At 40.5% G+C, this 21,747-nt stretch overlaps 1 protein-coding gene across 1 annotated transcript; it reads right to left on the reverse strand.

Moving 5' to 3' along the window:
* TSPAN6 (tetraspanin 6) lies at positions 12,872 to 18,157 on the reverse strand. Its single transcript, NM_001244061.1, is given in 8 exon segments — positions 12,872 to 13,703; positions 14,269 to 14,365; positions 15,165 to 15,248; positions 15,386 to 15,520; positions 15,990 to 16,088; positions 16,524 to 16,598; positions 16,883 to 17,071; positions 17,973 to 18,157. Coding segments are annotated over 7 exon segments (738 nt in total). The 5' UTR covers positions 18,060 to 18,157; the 3' UTR covers positions 12,872 to 13,703; positions 14,269 to 14,296.

The following is a 21,747-nucleotide window of genomic DNA, read 5'->3' on the forward strand; positions in this document are numbered from 1 at the left end:
AAGGGTGGAATTGGAGCTGTAGCTGATGGCCTACACCACAGCTACAGCAATGCCAGATACAAGCCACATCTGTGAACTACACCACAGCTCATGGCAACACCATATCCTTAACCCACTGAGAGAGGCCAGGAATTGAACCTGCATCCTCATGGATACTTGTCAAATTTGTTTCCTCTGAGCCACAACAGGAATTCCCTGTGATTCCATTTCTATGAAATATCTAGAAAAGGCAAATCTATGGAGACAGAAAATAGATTCATGGTTGCCTAGGGTTAGGGGTGGGAACAGGGATAAACTATGAATGAACATGAGGGATCTCACTGTGGGGATAAAAATGCTCTATAACTGATTAAATCACTGGATTGTACACTTGAAATGGGTGAATTTTATGATACACTAAATATATCTCAATGAATTGTTTTCAAATCATAGCTAACATTTATGTTATGTACCATACACCATGTTGAGTGCTTGACATGTAGCACTTATAACTGCTCCCTGTAGTAGGTAATATCTATCCCCCTTTCATAAATTAGGAAACTGAGGCCCAGACAGGTTAGGTGGCTTGCCAAAGAACACGCAGCTAGTAATTAGTAGAGATGGGGATCTAAACCGTTCAGTCTGGCTCCACAATCTATGGTTTTAACCATGGCTTCCATTTGTGGGAAAGAAAAACAAAAGAATATACAGGTATATTTGTATATGGCCGGCAATATGTGGAAGGAATCACAAGGAACTTTTATCAGTAATTCCCTCTGGGAGGTGGGAATAGGACAGGACAGGTAAGGGAGACAAATTTATTACTTTATAATACCACTTTGAACTCTGAATTTTTTATACATTTTATAATTCATAATTCATTTTGTAGATAAAAAACACCTATTTTTTATCTTAGCCTTTCTTTTATTTTTTCTTTTTATTACTCAATGAATTTATTACATTTATAGTTGTACAAGATCATCACAATCCAGTTTTATAGCATTTCCATCCCACATCCCCAGTAGATCCCCCCACCCCCACAAACTCTCTCATTGGAAACCATAAATTTTTCAAAGTCTGTGAGTCAGTATCTGTTCTGCAAAGAAGTTCAGTCTGTCCTTTTTTCAGATTCCACTTGTCAGTGATAGCATTTGATGTTGGTATCTCATTGTCTGACTGACTTCACTTAGCATGATAATTTCTAGGTCCATCCATGTTGCTACAAATGCAATTATTTCATTCCTTTTAATGGCTGAGTCATATTCCCTTGTGTATATGTACCACATCTTCCTTAGCCACTCCTCTGTCGATGGACATTTAGGTTGTTTCCATGTCTTGTCTATTGAAAATAGTGCTGCAATGAACATCGGAGTACATGTGTCTTTTCGAGTCATGGTTTTTGCTGGATAAGATGCCCAGGAGTGGGATTGCTGGATCAAATGGGAGTTCTATGTTTAGTTTTCTGAGGACTCTCCATACTGTTTTCCACAGTGATTGCACCAATTTACAATCCCACCAACAGTGTCCTAGGGTTCCTTTTTCTCCACACCCTCTCCAGCACTTACTGTTTGTAGACTTTTTTGATGATGGCCATTCTGGCTGGTGTAAGGTGATACCTCAGAGTGGTTTTGATTTGCATTTCTCTAATAATGAGTGAAAAAAACTGGATTGTGAACATCTTTTCATGTGTTTTTTGGCCATCTGTATGTCTTCTTTGGAGAATTGTCTGTTTAGATCTTCTGCCCGTTTTTTGATGGGGTTGTTTGTTTTTTTGGTATTAAGTGGTAAGAGGTGTTTATAAATTTTGGAGATTAATCCCTTGTCAGTTGATTCATTCGCAAAGATTTTCTCCCATTCTGTGGGTTGTCTTTTCATATTGTTTATGGTGTCCTTTGCTGTGCAGAAACTTTTAAGTCTGATTATGTCCCATTTGTATCTTTTTGCTTTTACTGTCAATACTCTAAGAGGTGGATCTGAGAAGATGTTGCTATCGTTTATGTGTTTATGTTGGAGGGTGTTTGGCCTATGTTTTCCTCTAAGAGTTGTGTAGTATCTGTTCTTATATTTAGGTTTTTCATCCATTTTTAGTTTATTTTTGTGTATGGTGTTAGGGAGTGTTGTAATTTCATTCTTTTCCATGTGGCTGTCCAGTTTTCCCAGCAGCACTTATTGAACAAGCTGTCCTTACTCCATTGTATATTCTTGCCTCCTTTGTCATAGATTAGCTGACTGTAGGTGTGTGGGTTTAATTCTGGGCTTTTTATTCTGTTCCACTGATCTATACATCTGTCTTTGTGCCAGTACCATATGGTTTTGATGACTGTTGGGTTGTAGTATAATCTGAAGTCCGGGAGCCTGATTCCTCCAGCTCCATTTTTCTTTTTCAGGATGTCTTTGGCTATTCTGGGTCTTTTGTGCTTCCAAACAAACTTTAAAATATTTTGTTACGAGTTCCATGAAAAATGTCCTTGGTACTTTGAGAGCGATTGCATTGAATCTGTAGATTTCCTTGGGTAGTACTGTCATTTTGTTAATATTAACTTTTCCAATCCAAGAGCAAGGTGTGTCTTTCCATCTGTTTGTGCAATCTTTGATTTCCTTCATCAGTGTCTTATAGTTTTCAGAGTACAGGTCTTTTGTCTCTTTAGGTAGATTTACTCCTGGGTATTTTATCCTTTTGGATGCTATGGTAGACAGGATTGCTTCCTTAATTTCTCTTTCTGATCTTTCATTGTTAGTGTATAGAAATGCCATCAATTTCTGTGTATTAATTTTGTATCCTGTGACTTGGCCAAATTCATGGATGAGCTCTATCAGTTTTCTGGTAGAGTCTTTAGGATTCTCTAGGTATAGTATCATGTCATCAGGGAATAGTGATAGTTTTACTTCTTCCTTTCCAATTTGGATTCCTTTGATCTCTTTCACTTCTCTGACTGCTGTGTCTAGGACCCAAAACTGTGTTGAAGAGTAGTGCGAGAGCAGATGCGGGAATTCTTTCAGATTTTCATCATTGAGAATGATATTAGCTCTGGGTTTGTCATATATGGCCTTTATGATGTTGAGGTAGGTTCCCTCTATGCCCACTTTCTGAAGGGTTTTTATTAGAAATGGGTGTTGGATTTTGTCAAAGGCTTTTTCTGCATCTATTGAGAGGATCATATGGTTTTTATGTGGTCTATCACACTGTTTGATTTGTTAATGTGGTCTATCACACTGTTTGATTTGCAGATATTGAAGAATCCTTGCATCCCTGGGATAAATCCCACTTGATCATGATGTACAATCCTTTTAATGTATTGTTGGATGCGGTTTGCTAGTATTTTGTTGAGGATTTTTGCATCATTGTTCATCAGTGCAATTGGCCTGTAGTTTTCTTTTTGTGTGGTATCTTTGTCTGGTTTTGGTATCAGGGTGATGGTGGCCTCATAGAATGAGTTTGGGAGTGTCCCCTCCTCTGCGATTTTTTGGAATAGTTTCAGAAGGAGAGGTGTTAGGTCTTCTCTAAATGTGTGATAGAATTCACCTGTGAAGCCATCTGGTCCTGGACTTTTGCTTTTTGGAAGTTTTTTAATCACAGCTTCAATTTCAGTTCTTGTGATTGGTCTCTTCATCTTTTCTATTTCATCTTGGTTTAGTCTTGGAAGATGGTACTTTTCTAAGAATTTGTCCATTTCTTCTAGGTTTTCCATTTTATTGGCACATAATTGCATATAGTAGTCTCTTATGATCCTTTGTATTTCTGTGATGTCCATTGTTATTTCTCCTTTTTCATTTCTAATTTTATTGATTTGAGTCCTCTCTCTTTTTTGCTTGATAATTCTGGCTAAGGGTTTATTAATTTTGTTGATCTCTTCAAAGAACCAGCTTTTTGTTTCATTGATCTCTTCTATGGTTTTGTTGTTGTTGTTGTTGTTTCTATTTCATTGATTTCTGCTCTGATCTTTATGATTTCTTTCCTTCTGCTAACTGTAGGTCTTGTCTGTTCTCTCTCTAGCTGCCTTAGATGTAAAGTTAGCTTATTTATTTGAGCTTTCTCTTGTTTCTTGAGGTGGGCTTGTATTGCTGTAAACTTTCCTCTTAGAATGGCTTTTGCTGCATCCCATAGGATTTGGAGTGTCATAACTTCGTTGTCATTTGCTTCTAGGTATTTTTTAATTTCCTCTTTGATTTCTTCAGTGATCCATTGGTTGTTTAGTAGCATGTTGTTTAGTCTCCACGTTTTTGTGTTTTTTGCAGTGTTTCTTGTTGATTTCAAGTCATATAGCATTGTGGTCAGAAAAGATGGTGAAATGATTTCAATTTCCTTAGAGTTACTGAAATTGGATTTGTAGCCCAGGATGTGATCAATCTTAGAGAATGTTCCATATGCACTTGAGAAGAATGTGCATTCTGTTGCTTTTGGATGGAATGTCCTATAAATATCTATTAAGTCCATCTGGTTTAATGCATCATTCAGGGCCTGTGTTTCCTTATTGATTTTCTGTCTGGATGATCTGTCCATGGCTGTAAGTAGGGTGTTAAAGTCCCCCACTATGATTGTGTTATTGTTGATTTCTCCTTTGAAGGTTGTTAGTAGTTGCCCTATATATTGTGATGAACCTATGCTGGGTGTGTGGATACTTAAAATTGCTATATCTCCTTCTTTTTTTGTCTTTTCTAAGGCTGCTTCTGCAGCACATAGAGGTTCCCAGGCTAGGGGTCTAATCAGATCTGTAGCCACTGGCCTACGCCAGAGCCACAGCAATGTCAGATCCGAGCCGTGTCTGCAAACTACACCACAGCTGATGGCAACGCCAGATCCTCAACCCACTAAGCAAGGCCAGGGATCGAACCTGCAACCTTGTGGTTCCTAGTTGGATTTGTTAACCACTGAGCCACAACAGGAATTCTTATATCTCCTTCTTGGATTGATTCTTTGCTCATTAGCTAGTGACCTTCCTTGTCCCTTAAAGTATTCTTCATGTTAAAGTCTATTTTGTCTGATATGAGTATTGCTATTCCAGCTTTCTTTTGATTCCCGTTTGCATGGAATATTTTCTTCCATCCTCTCACTTTCCGTTTGTATGTGTCCCCAGAAGTGAAGTGGGTCTCTTGAAGACAGCATATATATGGGTCTTGTTTTTGTATCCATTCAGCCAGTCTATGTCTTCTGGTTGGGGCGTTTAGTCCATTAACATTTAAGGTAATTATTGATATGGATGTTCTTATTGCCATTTTATTCATTGCTTTGGATTTGTTTTTGTTGCTCTTTTTTCTTCCCTTCTTCTCTTGTTCGTTCCTCTTGTGGTTTGATGACTATCTTTAGTGTTGTACTTGCGTTGATTTTTCTTATTTGTTTGTGTATCAATTGTAGATTTTTGGTTTGCAGGTATTCTGAAGTTTTGATATAAGAGTCTATGTATACACGAGATTGTTTTAGGTTGTTGGTCTCTTAATTGCAAGTGCATCTCCAGTGTCCTGCATTTGTACCCTCCTCTTCTCACGATTTCTGGTTTTGGTGGTATAATTGTGCCTGGACGATTTTGTATCTTTACTGTATATATACCTTTACTGGTGAGCCTTGTCATTTGTGGAATTTTTGTTTCCGGTTGTGGCCTTTTCTTTTCTGCCTAGAGAAGTTCCTTTAGTATTTGTCATAAAGCTGGTTTAGTGTTGCTGAATTCTCTTAGCTTTTGCTTGTCTGTGAAGCTTTTGATTTCTCCTTAAAATCTGAATGAGAGCTTTGCTGGGTAGAGGAATCTTGGTCAGAGGTTTTGTCCTTTCATCACGGTAAGTATATCATGCCACGCCCTTCTGGCCTGCAGAGTTTCTGCTGAAAAATCTGCCAATAACCTTATTGGGGTTCCCTTGTATGTTACTTGTTTCTTTTCCCTAGCTGCTTTCAAGATTTTCTCCTTGTCTTTAATTTTGGTCAGTTGGATTAATATGTGTCTTGGGGTGTTCCTCTTGGGTTTATTTTATATTGTGCTTGTTGTGCTTCCTGGATTTGAGCGAGTGGCTTTTTTCTGATGTTAGGGAAGTTTTCAGCTATTTTCTCTTGGAGTATTTTTTCTGTCGCTTTCTCTCTCTCTTTTCCATCTGGCGCCCCTATAATATGGATGTTGATGCATTTAACGTTGTTCCAGAATTCTCTGAGACTCTCTTCATTTGCTTTCAATTTTTCTTCTCTTTTCTGTTCTGCATCCATAATTTCTACTAATCTGTCCTCCACCTCGTGTATTCGTTCTTCTGCCTCCTGTATTCTGCTGTTAGCTGCTTCTTGTGAATTTTTTATTTCAGTTATTGTATTTTGCATCTCCTCTTGTTTAGGTTTTATATCTTGTATGTCTTTGCTCAGTGTTTCCTGTAAATTATCCAACTTTGCCTCCAGTTTATTTTCAATGTCTTGCAACATCTTCAGCATCAATAGTCTAAAGTCTTTTTTCTGGAGGTTGAGAATCTCCTGATCACTTAGCTGTTTTTCTGGGGTTTCTTTTTTTCTTTCTCCCTTATCTGAGTTATAGTTCTCTGTCTTTTCATTTTTATAGGTTTTTGGTATGGTGACCTTTTTACAGATAATAGAGTTGTAGCCTCTCTTTACTTCTGGTGTCTGCCCCCCTTGTGGCTGAAGTTGTTATGGGGGCTTGCTGTAGTCTTCCTGATGGGAGGGACTGATGCCTGCCCACTGGTAGGTGGAGCTGATTCCTATCCCTCTGGGGCTTTGTCTCTGGGTGAGATTAGAGGTGGCTGTGTGCCTGGAGGGGCTTTTGGCAGCCTGTTTACTGATGGGAGAGGCTGTGATCCCACCTGGATTGTTGTTGGCCTGGGGATCTCAGTGCTGATGGGTGGTGCCAGATTTTCCCAAATGGCCACCTCCAGAGAAACACACACTGCTGAATATTCCGAGAGCTTTGCCTCCAATGTCCTTCCCCCACAACAAGCCACATTCACCCCTATTTTCCAGGAGGTCCTCCAAGAACTGCAGTCAGGTCTGACCCAGATTCCTATGGAGACTTTGCTTTGCCCTGGGACCCTGTGCACGTGAAGGCCTTTGTGCACCTTTTAAGAATGAGGTCTCTGTTTCCCCCAGTCCCATGGAGCTCCTGTGCACAAGCCCCAGTGGCCTTCAATGCCAGATTCTCTGGGGGCTCTTTCTCCCAGTACCAGATCCCTACATGTGGGGGTTTGATGTAGGGCTAAGAACTCTCACGCCTGTAGGTGAGTCTCTATGATGCAGTTACTTTCAGGTCTGTGGGGCTTCCCACCTGGGAGGTATGGGGTTGCTTATATCACATAATCACCCCTCCTACCTCTTGATGTGGCCTCCTCTTTGTCTTCTGGAGTAGGATATCTTTTTGAAAGTTTCCAGTCCATTTGGATGAAGATTGCTCAGCATTTGGTTGCAATTTTTGTTGTTTTTAGGAGAGAAGTTGAGCTCCAGTCCTACCATTCCATCCAGAAACATCTATTTTTAAATCAAAATATTAGTTATCTTTGATTTGTAAGATTTTTACATTTTTAATTTTCCCTAAATTTGTGGATATTTTCTGATTTCTTCTGGGTATGTCTTTGGGCCAAATTATTCAATAATTACCATGATGTGTTTTCTGTTATGTTTTATTCTGCCAATGCCAGAGGCCCAGGATGGGGTCAAGGCCAAGAGGGGTTGCCGTGGGTGTTGAGGAAGACTTGGTGAAAGAAGGGCCTGTGTTGCTTGCTCCCCTGTTTGGGCCAGAGTGTGACTGGGCTGGCTTCAAGGCTGCAGTGATCTGTGGTATGCAGCTCTGAACTCCCTTAGATGCACCCTGGAGGCTGGAAGTCTTGGAAATTGCCACTATCCTGTAAGGGGATAGATCATCTGCATGCATGTGTACCAACCTTTTTAACAAAAACATGCCTCTGGATTTGTGGCTAGGATTCGGAGTGATTCTGCCTCCAGCATGTGTGTGTGTGTGTGTGTGTGTGTGTGTGTGTGTGTGTAAGAGGGATTTGGGTTTTGGAGGGATGATTTTTTCATTTAATATTTAAAGATATTCACAATAGAATATGCTATGAAAGCAGCAGAGTGTTGTGGAGTATCTTTGCCAACGTAAGAAATACTCATTTATGAACTTTAAGAAGGCTTTGGTTGTATGACAAGATGCTTAAAAGAAAATGGGAGGGGTTAATGTTTAGACTATGATTAACTCTTTGTAGTCATTCCTTTGGTTCAATAACATAGTGGAGGCAGGGAATAACACCAGGATGTGTTTGTTTTCAATATGTACTTAGTATATGCTAACACCTTACAAGAGCATATTGTGAAAAAACAGGATACTCTTTTTCATGATAGTTTCATTTTTTGAAGCATTCATTTCAATAAAGACCAATTGAAAGCTATATGGAGAATTTTTTCTCTTACTCCTGTTCTCTAGTCATGGACTAGCAGCACATAATCCCCAGAGCCTTTTATTATTATTATTAAAATGCAGTGAAATCCTGAGTTCGGTTGTGGCTCAGTGGTTAAGGAAACTGACCAGTATCCATGAAAACACAGGTTCAATCCCTGGCCTTGCTCAGTGAGTTAAGGATCTGGTATTTCCATGAACTGTGGTGTAGATCGCAGGTGCGGCTCAGATCTGGTGCTGCTGTGGCTGTGGCATGGGCTGGCAGCTACAGCTCTGATTCCACCCCTAGCCTGAGAACCTCCATATGGCCAGAGTGTGGCCCAAAAAGAAAAAAAAAAGATGCAGAGAAATCCAATGAAAGAAGAAGGGGTTTCAGAGTCAGACAGATTTATGTTCAAGTCCTGGATCTGCCACTTACTAGCTGTGTGACCTTGGACGGATTATTTAAACTAATCTTCAGCTTTTTTTGCTGTTGTTTTACTGAAAAAATGGGGATTACTCTATCCCCCTTCCCACACACACACACACACACACACAGGGTAGTTGATTGAAGCACCTTACATGATATGGGGCAATTAGTAAGTACTCAGTAAACATTAGATTCACTTACCTTCCCTGGGGTGGGGGGAGAAGAAAGTGAGTGGGAAAAAAAATTATTTGTACAGTTTCTACTACTTTAACTTAGATGCCATTTTCCTGCTAAAGAAGGTAATGACATGCACTCAAGAGTGACAATGTATGGACGCTGTCCCTCATGTCACAAGACCTCATACTGTAGCCCAGGTGTGTTGCTCTGTCTATAATGCAACTAATCTACCTTTCCAGCAATGATTCTGAGTAGCTGTGTCACCTACTTAGATGCCATGTACATCCATTTGTGAATGGATTGTCTGTATCCAGGCAAGCACCATGCTAGTTTGATGTGTTTCGAGGATATTGCTAGTAGGATTGTCTTTTCTCAGCAAAAGTGAAGAGAAACTTGTTGGAAGAAAGGTCTTTATAAGCCAGTACTTCTATTTTTTGAATTTTTAAAAATTTTATTGGAGTGTAGTTGATTTACAATGTTGTATTAGTTTCTGCTGCACAGCAAAGTGATTCTTTTTCATATTTTTTATATCCATAATTTTTTTCATTTTTTATTTTTTAAGTGAGAATTACAACTTTCTTATTTTTATTTTTTTTTATTTATTTATTTATTGTTTTTTAGGGCTGCACCCGTGGCATAGGGTGCACCCCCAGGCTAGGGGTCAAATCAGAGCTACAGTTGCTGGCCTACACCACAACCAGAGCAACACAGGATCCGAGCTGCGTCTGCAACCTACACCATAGCTCGTGGCAATGCCAGATCCTTAATCCACTGGGGGAGGCCAGGGATCAAACCCACAACCTCATAGTTCCTGGTTGGATTCATTTCCACTGCACCATGATGGAAAATCCTTTTTTCATATTCTTTTCCATTAGGATTTATCACAGAATATTGCATATAGGTCCCTGTGCTATCCAGTATTACCTCAGTGTTTATTCAATTTTTTTTTAAGTAAAACCTTTGAGGATATGGTAACAACAAGACCAAATATGACAACCTCACCCAAAGAACTCATGTTCACCTATAATGAGGAGAACCAATGATTAACTCTCAGAGCAACTAGCCTATTTTTCCCAGTTCCCATAAACTGTGTTATTCTTGGCAATGGAATCAGTTCAGTCAATATCAAATGCATCCACTATCCAAAATGTTTAAGTGTTCAGAATGCTAAAATTTTGGGTGTTGGACGGGGGAAGGAAATACAAGAAATTCACAGTCATCAACACGGAACTGAAGTGTCCAAGCAGAGAGCAGACAGGCCAGATGATTATCTACTATCAGTTCATCCAAGGTCAGCATCATCTAAGAGCACAAAGCCAAATGCAAGCCTTTAGGGGCAGCCATACTTGAAAAGTAGGAGGAAATTAAAACAGCAAAGTAAACCCAAAAAAGCAGTGAGAGGGAAGAAAAGCAGGATATTACAAGGTCAAAACAGAAAAAACAAGAATCTTCAGTGACATCACATGTAGCAAGAAGTTCAAAAAAGAGAAGCAGTAAAAAGTGATTTAACCAAGGGGAAGTTAGCAGAGGTTTCTGAGGTTAAGTGGTTTCTGACTGGGCAGGTGGTTTCCATTATATAAACAGTGGCTTATATGGAATGAGATATTTAGATCAACAACTTATTTCACACAGAACATTAAGAAGCCATTATAATTAGATTCACTCATTCATTTCATTAGTGTTTGCTGTGCTCTTACAAAGGCCTAACTACTAAGCTCCACGGGGCAGGGATACCTAATAGAAAAGCCATAATTAAATCATAATGACTTCTCTCTCACAAGGAATCTGGGGGACATTTTAGACCCATGGCTTAAAAATGAAAATCTCATTTCCCTGAAACGCTTTCGGTTTATGTATTCTTTCCTGACATATTAGCCTTTTGTTTTCCTTTTTGAATGGTTTGGTTTGCCACATCACAGGCAAAGTGTCAACCTCGCAGGGCAGCAAATTTAAAAAATACCAAATCTCAACATGTCTTATGGGAGGAATGGTGTTAAGACTTTTTTCTACAAATACAAACAAAAGTCCATACAGAAGGTATAAAGGAGTCAAGGCTTCCCAATTTCGCACACACAAAAATGCATACATCGCTTTTCCTCTCATAATTTAATCAGTTTGGCTGACTGGCATCACTATTAGAGTAACAACTTGGATTCTGACAGGAGGTTAAAAACCCCATCTCAAAGAATCCTATGTGAGCTCTGAGGAAAAACAGAAATGGCATTTATACCTTGTATTAGGGATTTCTTTTCCATGAAAGTTTGAAGCCTATGACATAAACCCAACCTCTCATAGGAATAGGCCAAAGCTGCCAAGCTTTCCACACTTTCAGAAAACATACCCACAGAGCTCTCCTTCTCCAAATGGAGTTCAGAGTCGCTTTGCAATGGGCAATCTGGTCCTGGAAATGAGACAACCCAGAGGATTATAAAATCCACCTCTACCTTTGTATATGCCCACGTTAGCTAGAAGGGACTTTTCTAACTGGCCATCTAAAATAAACAGTGGGATGGACTGGGAGCTTGGGGTTAATGGATGCAAACTATTTGCCTTTGGAATGGATTAGCAATGAGATCCTGCTGTGTAGCACTGGGAACTATGTCTAGTCACTTACGATGGAGCATGATAATGTGAGAAAATAGAATGTATACATGTACGTGTAACTGGGTCACCATGCTGTACAGTAGAAAATTGACAGAACACTGTAAACCAACTACAATGGAAAAAAATAAAAATCGTTATATAAATAAAATTTAAAAATAAAATAAACCCACCTTAAAAATAAACACACCAACCCACCTTAAGGGTGATGCAGGGTGTTTTTTCTCTTCCTGCCTTCCATATCTCCTGTTGTTGTTGTTGTTGTTGTTTTTTCTTTTTAGTAATGAGGAAACATTTTTAACTTAAAAAAAATAAAGCTTTAAAAGGTTCTTCTAGGCCATTCCAGTGAAAAATATCCAGTTGAAAATTGCTCTGATTACCTTTTAAATAAATCTGATTATCCTTTAAATCCTTCTTCAGCTTCACTAATTCCAGTAACTCTGATTCACTGCATTTGGAAAGTATTTTCCAATTGTTTTATCATGATGTTTGATGTCAAAAATCACCCATCAACTATTTTAATGGAGAATACCCTTTCTCTACAGTAACTCCAAGTATTTTAAACCATGGACCCCCAAGTTCATTATTAATCTTATTTAACTAGGAGTTTTTATCCACTTTCCTTGTAACTGTGATTGCATCCCCCTGAGCATCAAATACAAGGACCGTAAGATGAGCTAGGTTCTACTAATGGTTGTATAAAAAAGCCCAAAACCAAAGAAAGAACCGCCCCATTCCAACTTGAATTTTAATTATTGATTCCCTGATTACCCTGGGGTACAGGTTATATATCTCTCCCTATCCAGCTATTTTTTTTTTTTGTCTTTTTGTCTTTTTTTTCAGGGCCGCACCCGTGGCATATGGAGGTTACCAGGCTAGGGGTCCAATCGGAGCTGTAGCTTCCAGCTATGCCACAGCCACAGCAACTCAGAATCTGAACCTCATCTGCGACCTACAGCACAGCTCACCGCAGCGCCGGATCCTTAACCCACTGAGTGAGGCCAGGGATCGAACCTGCATCCCCATGAATGCCAGTCAGTTTTGTTAACTGCCGAGCCACGACGGGAACGCCCTTATCCAGCTTCTTAATATAAACTAATAAAAAAGTCTGATGTCTAGAAAGCTAAGCATATGCTATTTCACAGCAAGGAATATAATCCTTTCATGGGGAATAGTTTTTGTAAACAGGGACTTTAGAGTCAAGACTTGAGTTTTACATTTCCTATTGAAAACTACTCCAAGGAGAAATGGGGGGCTTAGCACTCTCAGTGGAAAACCATCATCCCAGCAGATTTTCTGCAAGTTAATTTAAACATGATGATTCTAGAGGACAACACTATTTATTGTGAAAAAGATTTCCATTTATTAACCAAAAGCACAAACCAAAACTAAGACTACTAAAGTTAACAATATGGACAATTAAGTCATATCAACCTGGTAAGGACATTCCAGCTAAAGCTAATGAAGATGAGTTGTCTTAAATTCCTAAAGCAAATGCAAAAACTCCCACAGTAATAATCAGAACCTTTCAAACACAGGGGATATGTTAATGGTAGTATAAAGACCTTAATTTAGAGGCAAAGACATGTACAGTGTTGTGTGTTGCAACCTGATGCATCACAAAGCATTGGTAGTGCCTTATAAGACTTGAGTGCCTTAGAGATCAGAGACCATTACCACCATTTGGCAACCCTGATGAGGGGTGTTATCCAACTACTGGCTGGAATTAAATTACACAATGTGACTCTCTGCCTATCAGCAGAACAGAGACTATGAAAACATTTTAACTTCTTGACATGGATTATACAATCACACCAGATAACCTGGCTGGGAAAAGGGCCAGTCTGGAACAGTCAATTTTCAATCACATTTCATCAAAAGCAAACCCACAGTGGCTTTCAAAACGCCCCACACCAAGAAAAAGAAAAGTCAGGAAGAACACAGTATTGCTTCATTTACAATTTACTAAGCTCTTCCAGTGTTTCGGGGTGATATGGGGATTTCGATGATCTAACATGAATGGGACAAAAGGTGGACTTCGAACATATCAAGCAAATGTCTTGATCGAATCAGACTATTGATGTAGTTTTTCAACCTATTGGTAAGTAATGCAGGTCTTCCATCCAGGCAATCTTGTAATTCACAGGGTGGGGTATAGGTATGTTAATATCCTAAAATTAAAGAAAAAAAGTTAATTTGCTTGTAACCCAAATTTCAGTGTCTGTATTCATTTGCACACATTTTAATCTAGTCTGCTAATGAAGACCTTCAGATGTGAAGGGCGCCATAGGGATTATTAATTCAGCCACCTACAGTTCTCATGTTTTATCAATCAAATACTGAAGTTACTGAAACACGTTTCCCTAAAATCTGGCTCCTGGTTAGGCTAGCTGAGTTTATGGCTCTAATTATAGTCCACCAGAAGACTGCAGTAAATGGGAACTAGTAAAAAGACTAGAGAAAAATGTCGGTATTGATTAAGAGCAGAGCATACCTGCCAGGGATCCTTACAAATAAGGTCACTAGTGGGATTCTCTTTACTAGGTCCAAATCTGTTAGAAGGGGACCACTAAGGCTCTTTAGGCTGACATGTGTAAGTAAGCCCAAAGAGGCCCTTCTGTCCTTTTTGGCCATGGCTTGTACTGAAAGACCTGAGGCAAACTAGGTTCATCCATCACAAGTATAAGCTGGAGTAAACACCAACACTGATGCAACTGAGGACCAAAATGAACCTACCTTAAAGTTGGAGAGGAATAGGCCCATGTTACACTATCTCATACTGGTTATTTGTTATGGCACGAGAGAGGCAGTAGGCTAGAAAGATTCCGATCAGCTGGAAATAAAATACAAGCAAAATTACACACACACACACACACACACACACACACACACACACACAAAGCTTAAAGACCTCAGGATATACGTATATGCTTCTTTCACTTCTAATTCACTACTCTTTTCCTTCCTTATGTTCGCTACAATTATACAAGCAGATAAGTGAAGCCCAACTACTACTGTGATCTGGAATTTCACAACCATCACTGATAAAAATCACTCAGGAAAACCTTGAATGTCTTAAGTTTGGGGGAAATTTTTCTTCCTCTCAGTTATCAGATTCTTTTGGAGGATTTGGAGCAGTGCTGTAATGATGAAAATGTTCCGTAATATCTGTGCTGTCCAACACAGTGGCCACTAGCCACATACGGTTTCTAAGCACTTCAAATGGGGCAAGAGTAACTTGAGGAGCCAAAATTTTAATTTAATAATTATAACTTCCGAAAGGTGGCTAGTGGAGAGTCAGACATACCTAGGAGGGCACCAGGTCTTAGAGAATTTGGTAGTTGAAGAAACCAGTGTGGAAAAAATGTAAGACTGAAGACAACCAAAAATTGGAATGAAAATAGCAAAACAAAACAAAAAAATAGCAAAGCTAAATAAAGACCAATCACAAATGACAGACTACATGTTTCAGATGTGTTTCTCTATTGTGATGAGCCACTGAGAGTTTTGTAAAATGTGACTTCTTTGAAAACACCCTTGTTATCCAAGCCCCCGAAGCCTTCAAAGTGGAAATCTTGTAGCGTACACTACAAGAGTGATGAAACACATTTCTCCTGATGACAGGGACTTACCTGGAAGCAAGCAACTCCAAAGGAAATTCCCGCAACAACGCCCATTTCTGACTCTATAATGGTCATCACTTTTATAAAACAACCCTGATAGAAGAGAAATAATACTTTGATCACACATCTCTTGAGTTTCCTTATTTACTCAGTAACACCTGCCCTGCCTCATTTCAGACTAGGGTATTGGGCATTGTGAGTAAAAATTCAAACATTTTTTCACTCCTTACTTCATTGTTTACTTTATCTGCATCTCTCTGAGGAGAACAACCTTCAAGTTTACAGCAGCTCTTGGGAAATCCTTTCTCTGAATAATAATTAGTATCCTTCCAATCTCTATAGTCGGTGACACCACAACAATGCAACTGGAAAAAAAAAATCCAACAAATGCATTTATAATTCATAATACAACTCCGCAGTCAAACAATTAAACCATCATCTTAGATTACACTCAGTGATCTCTATCCTAAGACATATTTTAAAGTGGCCATCCTCTCTTGGCATTGTAATTCAAGAGATTAGCATTTGGGGACTGGCCTTACTTTCCTGCTATAGTTGGCACTAAGAGTATTTGATCCAAGATGTAAGTGGGGAGTGAAGAGGTGCACGAATGAGGGGAATGGTTAGAAGAAATGGGAGATAGGTCACTTAGTACCATTCCACACTTACTTCCAAAGACATGGCTCCATTCTCTCCTAATCTGAGACTATAATGAAAATATAGCACAAGTGGACAACACCCGGTAGGAAGGGCCCCATCCTCTGAGAGAATAGGGAATGTGTTCCCCTCTTGCAAAGCCACCCCTGGGAGCACTTGCCACTTATGACCACTTACTGTATTTTGGATCTTGTCTACTGCATCGCTTCTATAATCTCCCGTAGCATTATATTGTTTTAACGCTTTCTCATAATTATTCTTAAAGCTGTTCTTAATCTATAGCAAAGAAACACAAGGCCAAGTAAGAAATTGGTCAAATGGTCCTCTCTTTGAGAGCAGCAACGGGTGTGGTAATTAATTTCTATGGCCCAAGCCTGTCCTCTAAGTGATATAGTTTAGCTATTAGCTAAGGGGACTCCTAAGCAAAACGTTCCAATAAAAGATGATAACCACTAGACGTTCAAAGTCCTATGGGAGGCTGTATTTATTCAAGTGGCAGCTCTGTGCTACAGTATCTGAAGTGGGTACTTTTAATTTTACAAAAAAAGTGGGCTAGGTTTTTTTACAAGAAAGCCATTCTTATCAGGTACAGATTGAAAAGTCAATGATTTTTAAACTAGTGAAAGCCATCTTTAAATCTTTTACTTAATTAATCCATTTCTGTCTCTTAGAGCATAAATTTTATATTAAGGCTCCTAAACTCAGGCTTACCTCATGTCTGAAAACAAATCCTACGATGGCAGCGACCAGTTCGACCAAAAAAATAAGAGTCAGAAACATTGCATACTGCAGGATAAAAAGAAAGTCAAAGTCAACATAAAGAAGATGTATCACAGTTGCAAAGTGAGTCAAAGGAAAAAAAATTGTCTGCTCAATCATTTCAGAATGTTTTTATTGAAAAGAGCAGGAAAAACAACAGAAATGGGAATCGGCAGCTAAATTGTTACTTGGTAAGTTTTCACAAGGAAGAGGAAAAATCAAAAAGGGCCACCCCAGTTCCAAGAAACAAAGCCTACAACATATAAGCCTTTTCAAAAATCAACAACCAATTCTAAGAAGCAAGGACTCACCAGTTTTAGCATCCATGCAGAAGCTCGGCAGGTAGCAAAACAACCGAAGGTGCCCAATAGAATGATGACAGTGCCGATGCCAATGAGCACGAAGGGGACATTGGTGGCCTTCTCATTTAAAAGGGAAAAATAATTCTCTAGGCTCACCTTGCCCCAAATGCCAACGGCAAGAAGGATTACACCGGTGATCTATGTGAGAAATCATAAAATACAAAGTAACACACTATACAAGGCAGCATCTTCAAACCACAAACCACTAGGTGCTTAAGAAACAATAGGTGTGAAAATTGATTTAGCAGTCTGTGGTCACAGAGCTGTGGCTGGGATGTGGCAGACGAGGGCGGGGGGGCAGCTGTACAGGGGTTGGGAAGGGAAGCTGCACACAAGGACATGTCTTGATAAATCCACACGCTGGAACACTAGGTAGCCCAGGAAGCCAGGGACCAGCTATGAAAGGTATCTTGACAAAATTTAACTTTACCCAGTTATTTGGGTAAACACAAGCCAACTTCTATATTTGCCCTAGGTATCAGAACTTCTTAACCTTCCCTCAGGTCGGGGTAGGGGTGGTTCTAGGAGTCCCAGAAACTTTCCCCTTCCCCCCAGTTCAGAGATGAGCACAGGATACAAAGGGATGATACACAAAGCAAGCCCAAAGATAGATTGGCGGGAGTGGAGCCTTTACCATACTTACCTGCGAAATACTCCCCTCTTATGAAGCAGTGAAAAGAAAGAGACTATTATGCAAGCGAGACCTCATGGGGGCCGGGCAAGCCTGGCCTCTCCAACGGTCCGGGGACACCCTCTGCTTCTTTCGGGGGGAGCAACTCCCTTACTCGCCCCCCATATCGAATTCGAACGCCGGGCACGTCTGGGTCCCGGCTCAGCCTCTCGGCTGCCGTTGCCGGACACCCCGAGGGCGAGATCCCCGAGCCAGAGCTCGAGCCCCTGCACAAAGTCAACAGCGCCCGGGTCCCAGCAGCGACCGCCGCCCCAACCTCACCCCCGATCGGAGCTCCCAGCGCTCGGGGTCACACACACCCCCCCCTCCGACCCATCCCTCCCGTCCCCGGGCGTCTCCGTCTCTTACCCAGAAGATGAATGTGTAGATCAAGAGGACGCTCTTGAAACAAGTGATCACCGGTTTGGTCTGCAGCCTCCGAGACGGGGACGCCATGACTAGCCGAAGCCCCTGGCCCACCGCGCCAGGCGATCGGAAGAGAGCGAGCTAGGCGCGGAGTCCCCGAGTCTTCCCGGAAACTGCCGAAAAGTTACGAGCGTCCGCGACTGAAAAGAGCCGGAAACACTGTACAATTTTCTAAAGGGTAAAGTCCGGGAGGCCGTTCCGAAAATGACGACAATTTCCGAGCGCCCCCTGCCGAAGGTTGCCGAAAACTCTCTACAATAGGTTCTACTGTCGGAAATTCCTTAGATCTTCTAGTGGAGCTTGCTTCTTTTTTTTTTTTTTTTTTTTAGCTCAAGGAATCTTTCCCGCCCCCCACCCCTCCCCCAGCCCTTATAACTGCATCATATTGTTTCTATCACCAGCAGCGCCAGCAGCGCTCTGAGATTGGGCCTCGCTGGCCCCTGGTGCCCTAGAAGGAAAACAAAAATGAAAAGAGGTCAAAAGTGACCTAAGGATATTTTATTTCGCAGCAAAATACTCTCAAGAAATATAATTCCAAAGAGAAACAAAAGCAGATTGCAGAGCGATACGTACAGTCACAAGATTTTAGACAAAAACCGAAAGGAAAAATACAATTTACCTGAGTGGTGGAATGACATTGACCTTTTTCTCCCTTGTTTTGTGATTTTTTTTGAACATTCTTTTATGTGGTGGGGAGGGGGCATAAGAATGAATGGATTGTGGGAAATGATAACTTGTTGAAAGAATCCCAAAGGTAGGTATGAAAGATAATGAATTTTAGAATTTCTCTAGGAGAGTTTGTCAGACTCTTTCATCTCTTCTCCTCCCTTATCCTCTAATTGGAAAATTGAGGGAAGGTGTTTTAAAGTAATTAATCTTGAAATGTAAGTTCAGCTATTTGCTACAAACTTTAAAAAGAGAAAGTACTACGGAGAATGCAGGGTAAATGTGACCCCCTTTTAAATGCTAAAACTGAAAGGTACTGTTGTATTTCAACCCCCCTGGTTTTTCAGATCAAGAACCAGCTGATCACAAAGAGGCTGAAATCTGATGTCACAGATAATACTTGAGTTCACACAACTAACAGCAAAGCCAAAACTAGAGATAACTGTGTTTTCCAATCCCTTCTCCTATTATACAAGCTGTATGGGCTATTTGGTATCTGCTCATCCCCAAGAAATTCTCCCAATTGCTTAGATCTTCCTAGAACTTGAGGCGTGTTCCTAAGGAGTTCAACTGCTTACAGGATGGGAATGAATCATCAAGAAGTTTCCTGTCCCCTGTGTCCACAGACAGCCCTGAGTCAAGCTTTGGGGTAAAGTGGAATCAAAAACAAAAAAACAAAGAACAAACAAATAAAAAACCTAGCCCTCTTCACCTGGTCTCCGAAACAATGAATAAAAGCTTATCTTTGTTCAAGGCTTGACTTTAGGAATGATTAAATGGAAAGACAAGTCTCCAGAGAATGGAAAGGCCTTAGAAAATGGATTATGCAAATCAGCAGAGCCTGATTTTTTTCCTAGGCTTTTTTTAGGCTTCAAGAGTGACCAAATGACTTGGAGTTCCCGGCATGGCACAGCGGAACGAATCTGACTAAGAACCATGAGTTTGCAGGTTCTATCCCTGGCCTCGCTCAGTGAGTTAAGGACCTGGCGTTGCCGTGAGCTGTGGTGTAGGTCGCAGACTCAACTCAATCCCAAGTTGCTGTGGCTCTAGCTCCAATTAGATTCCCTAGCCTGGGAACCTCCATAGGCTGCGGGAGCGGCCCTAGAAAAGGCAAAAAGACCAAAAAAGACCAAAAAAAAAAAAAAAGTGACCAAATGAGCCATTTCAATTGTCCTTAATTTAAATAGGTGATTTCACTTCTCAGGGAAACCTCAAGAAAGGAATGTCTTTTTCATTTATTAAGGTCTGGTTTCTCAAAGTGTAAGCTCTTTGAGGGGAGAGACTGTGTCGTGTGTGTGTGTGTGTGTGTGTGTGTGTGTGTGTGTGATATTTCTAGAGGGATAGGATTAGAAGGCAGCATCAAGTTCCCTCTCCAACCCGTTACATCATCAGCTGACATCATCACTGACACAGAGTAATGTCACAAATGGGCATCTGCTGCATTGCTATGGCAATAAGTCCTGCATTAGTGAAGAAGTGGATGCCTAAAACTTTTTTGCCTGAAACCTTGCTTTAAGCATATACCACAGAACCAGAAAACAGGAAAGTTCCATTGACTTGGTTACACAGAGCTTCCCTGTGCTTCAAATATTGACCTAGGACCAGCTCCTACAGCATCATGCCAGATGTCTCAGGTCCAAGAGAGCAACTATTAGAGAATGAATTATTGCCCTGCCACGCTTTAGACTAAAATTTTACCCTAAAATTAGAAAAACCTAACACATAAGTACCTGGGGAGAATGGGTAAATGATACATCTATACACCTTGTAAACACTAAGGCAAAGGTCAAGGTCATCAGGAAATACAGCAGACACCAATTTATATGCCACATATGCCATTGCTAGAGGAAATGAGGTTAAGGGGTGCTCTGAGTTACACAAGGCTTTCTCCCTGGACTGAATAGCACTATCTAAGAGGTTCTCATATTAAAACAAAAAAAGTATAAAAGGAGGTCTTGCTAACTTATTTTCATTTAAATGGAAGGTTCCTCTGAAGCTTAGGTTTGTACCATATCCTCAAAGGGATTTTCGTTGTGAGCCTGAGAGCAAATAAATATTTCTCTGACTGAAGCAAAAAAAAAAAAAAAAAAAAAAATGTAAAAAGCCACATCTTATTTCCAAGAATGTGTTGATTTTCCTCCTCTCCCTTCCTCTGCCACTCACAACGCTGCTTTGTTTGAATAATAGTTGGTGCCAAATTAAACCAAAAGCTAACATGGAATTTAATATTCCTAAGGCCACAACACCTTGCACCAGTGCCTTCCACCCTGCTAGCCCCACCCCGCCCTCGGTTGCCATGCCAACAAACCCAGAAATTCCGTTTAGTTCAAATCTAAGCCTAGGTCTGGGTCCAAACCCAGACAAAGGGGCATCTAATTCCATCTAAGCAATGTAGAAAGTCATTCTCTAGGTCATAAGGTAAATTTAGTCTTTAAAATATTAATAATGACTGCAATATTAAGCATTGACTCTGTACTAACCACCGTTGCTAAGCGCTCCACGGGACACGTGTTACCTCATGCATACATCACAAAAGCCTTTATTGTGAGGTCAAGACTACCACTGCCCACATTTTACAGATGGGAAGACAGGTTCAGAGAGGCTCAGTAACTTGCCTAGGACTAAGTTCTGGCAATTTCTGTTTCCCTCATCAGCAGTGAGGCCCCGCTCTGTGATGAGACATGGCTGCCATTGTACAAACAGCTGTCTTGGCTGGGAGTAACCCAAGCCAAGACAGCTGTACTCAAATGTTTAACTACAAACAAGGTCTCCTCGGAGCCCCTGAAGCACAAGAACCTCAGTGGTTTCCCCAATTCTGCCTCATACTTGGGGTTTTTGTTGAATTTTATTTTTGCCTTCTCTCAATAGCCCAAGCACCTAGAAGAGTAACCCTGCCTGTCCCAGAAAGTGGAGAGTTCAACATAGTTTTTCAGATTCAACGTCTTAATTTCTCCCCCTTTCTGATCACAAAAACACATGCCAGATGCTGAAAATGTAAGAAAAAAGGAAGATACTTTCCTTTTTCCTTATGTATTGCTGTTCCTTGTTTCAC

This window comes from Sus scrofa, chromosome X (assembly GCF_000003025.6).
Source record: "Sus scrofa isolate TJ Tabasco breed Duroc chromosome X, Sscrofa11.1, whole genome shotgun sequence".
In the NCBI taxonomy this organism is placed as follows: Eukaryota; Metazoa; Chordata; class Mammalia; order Artiodactyla; family Suidae; genus Sus; species Sus scrofa.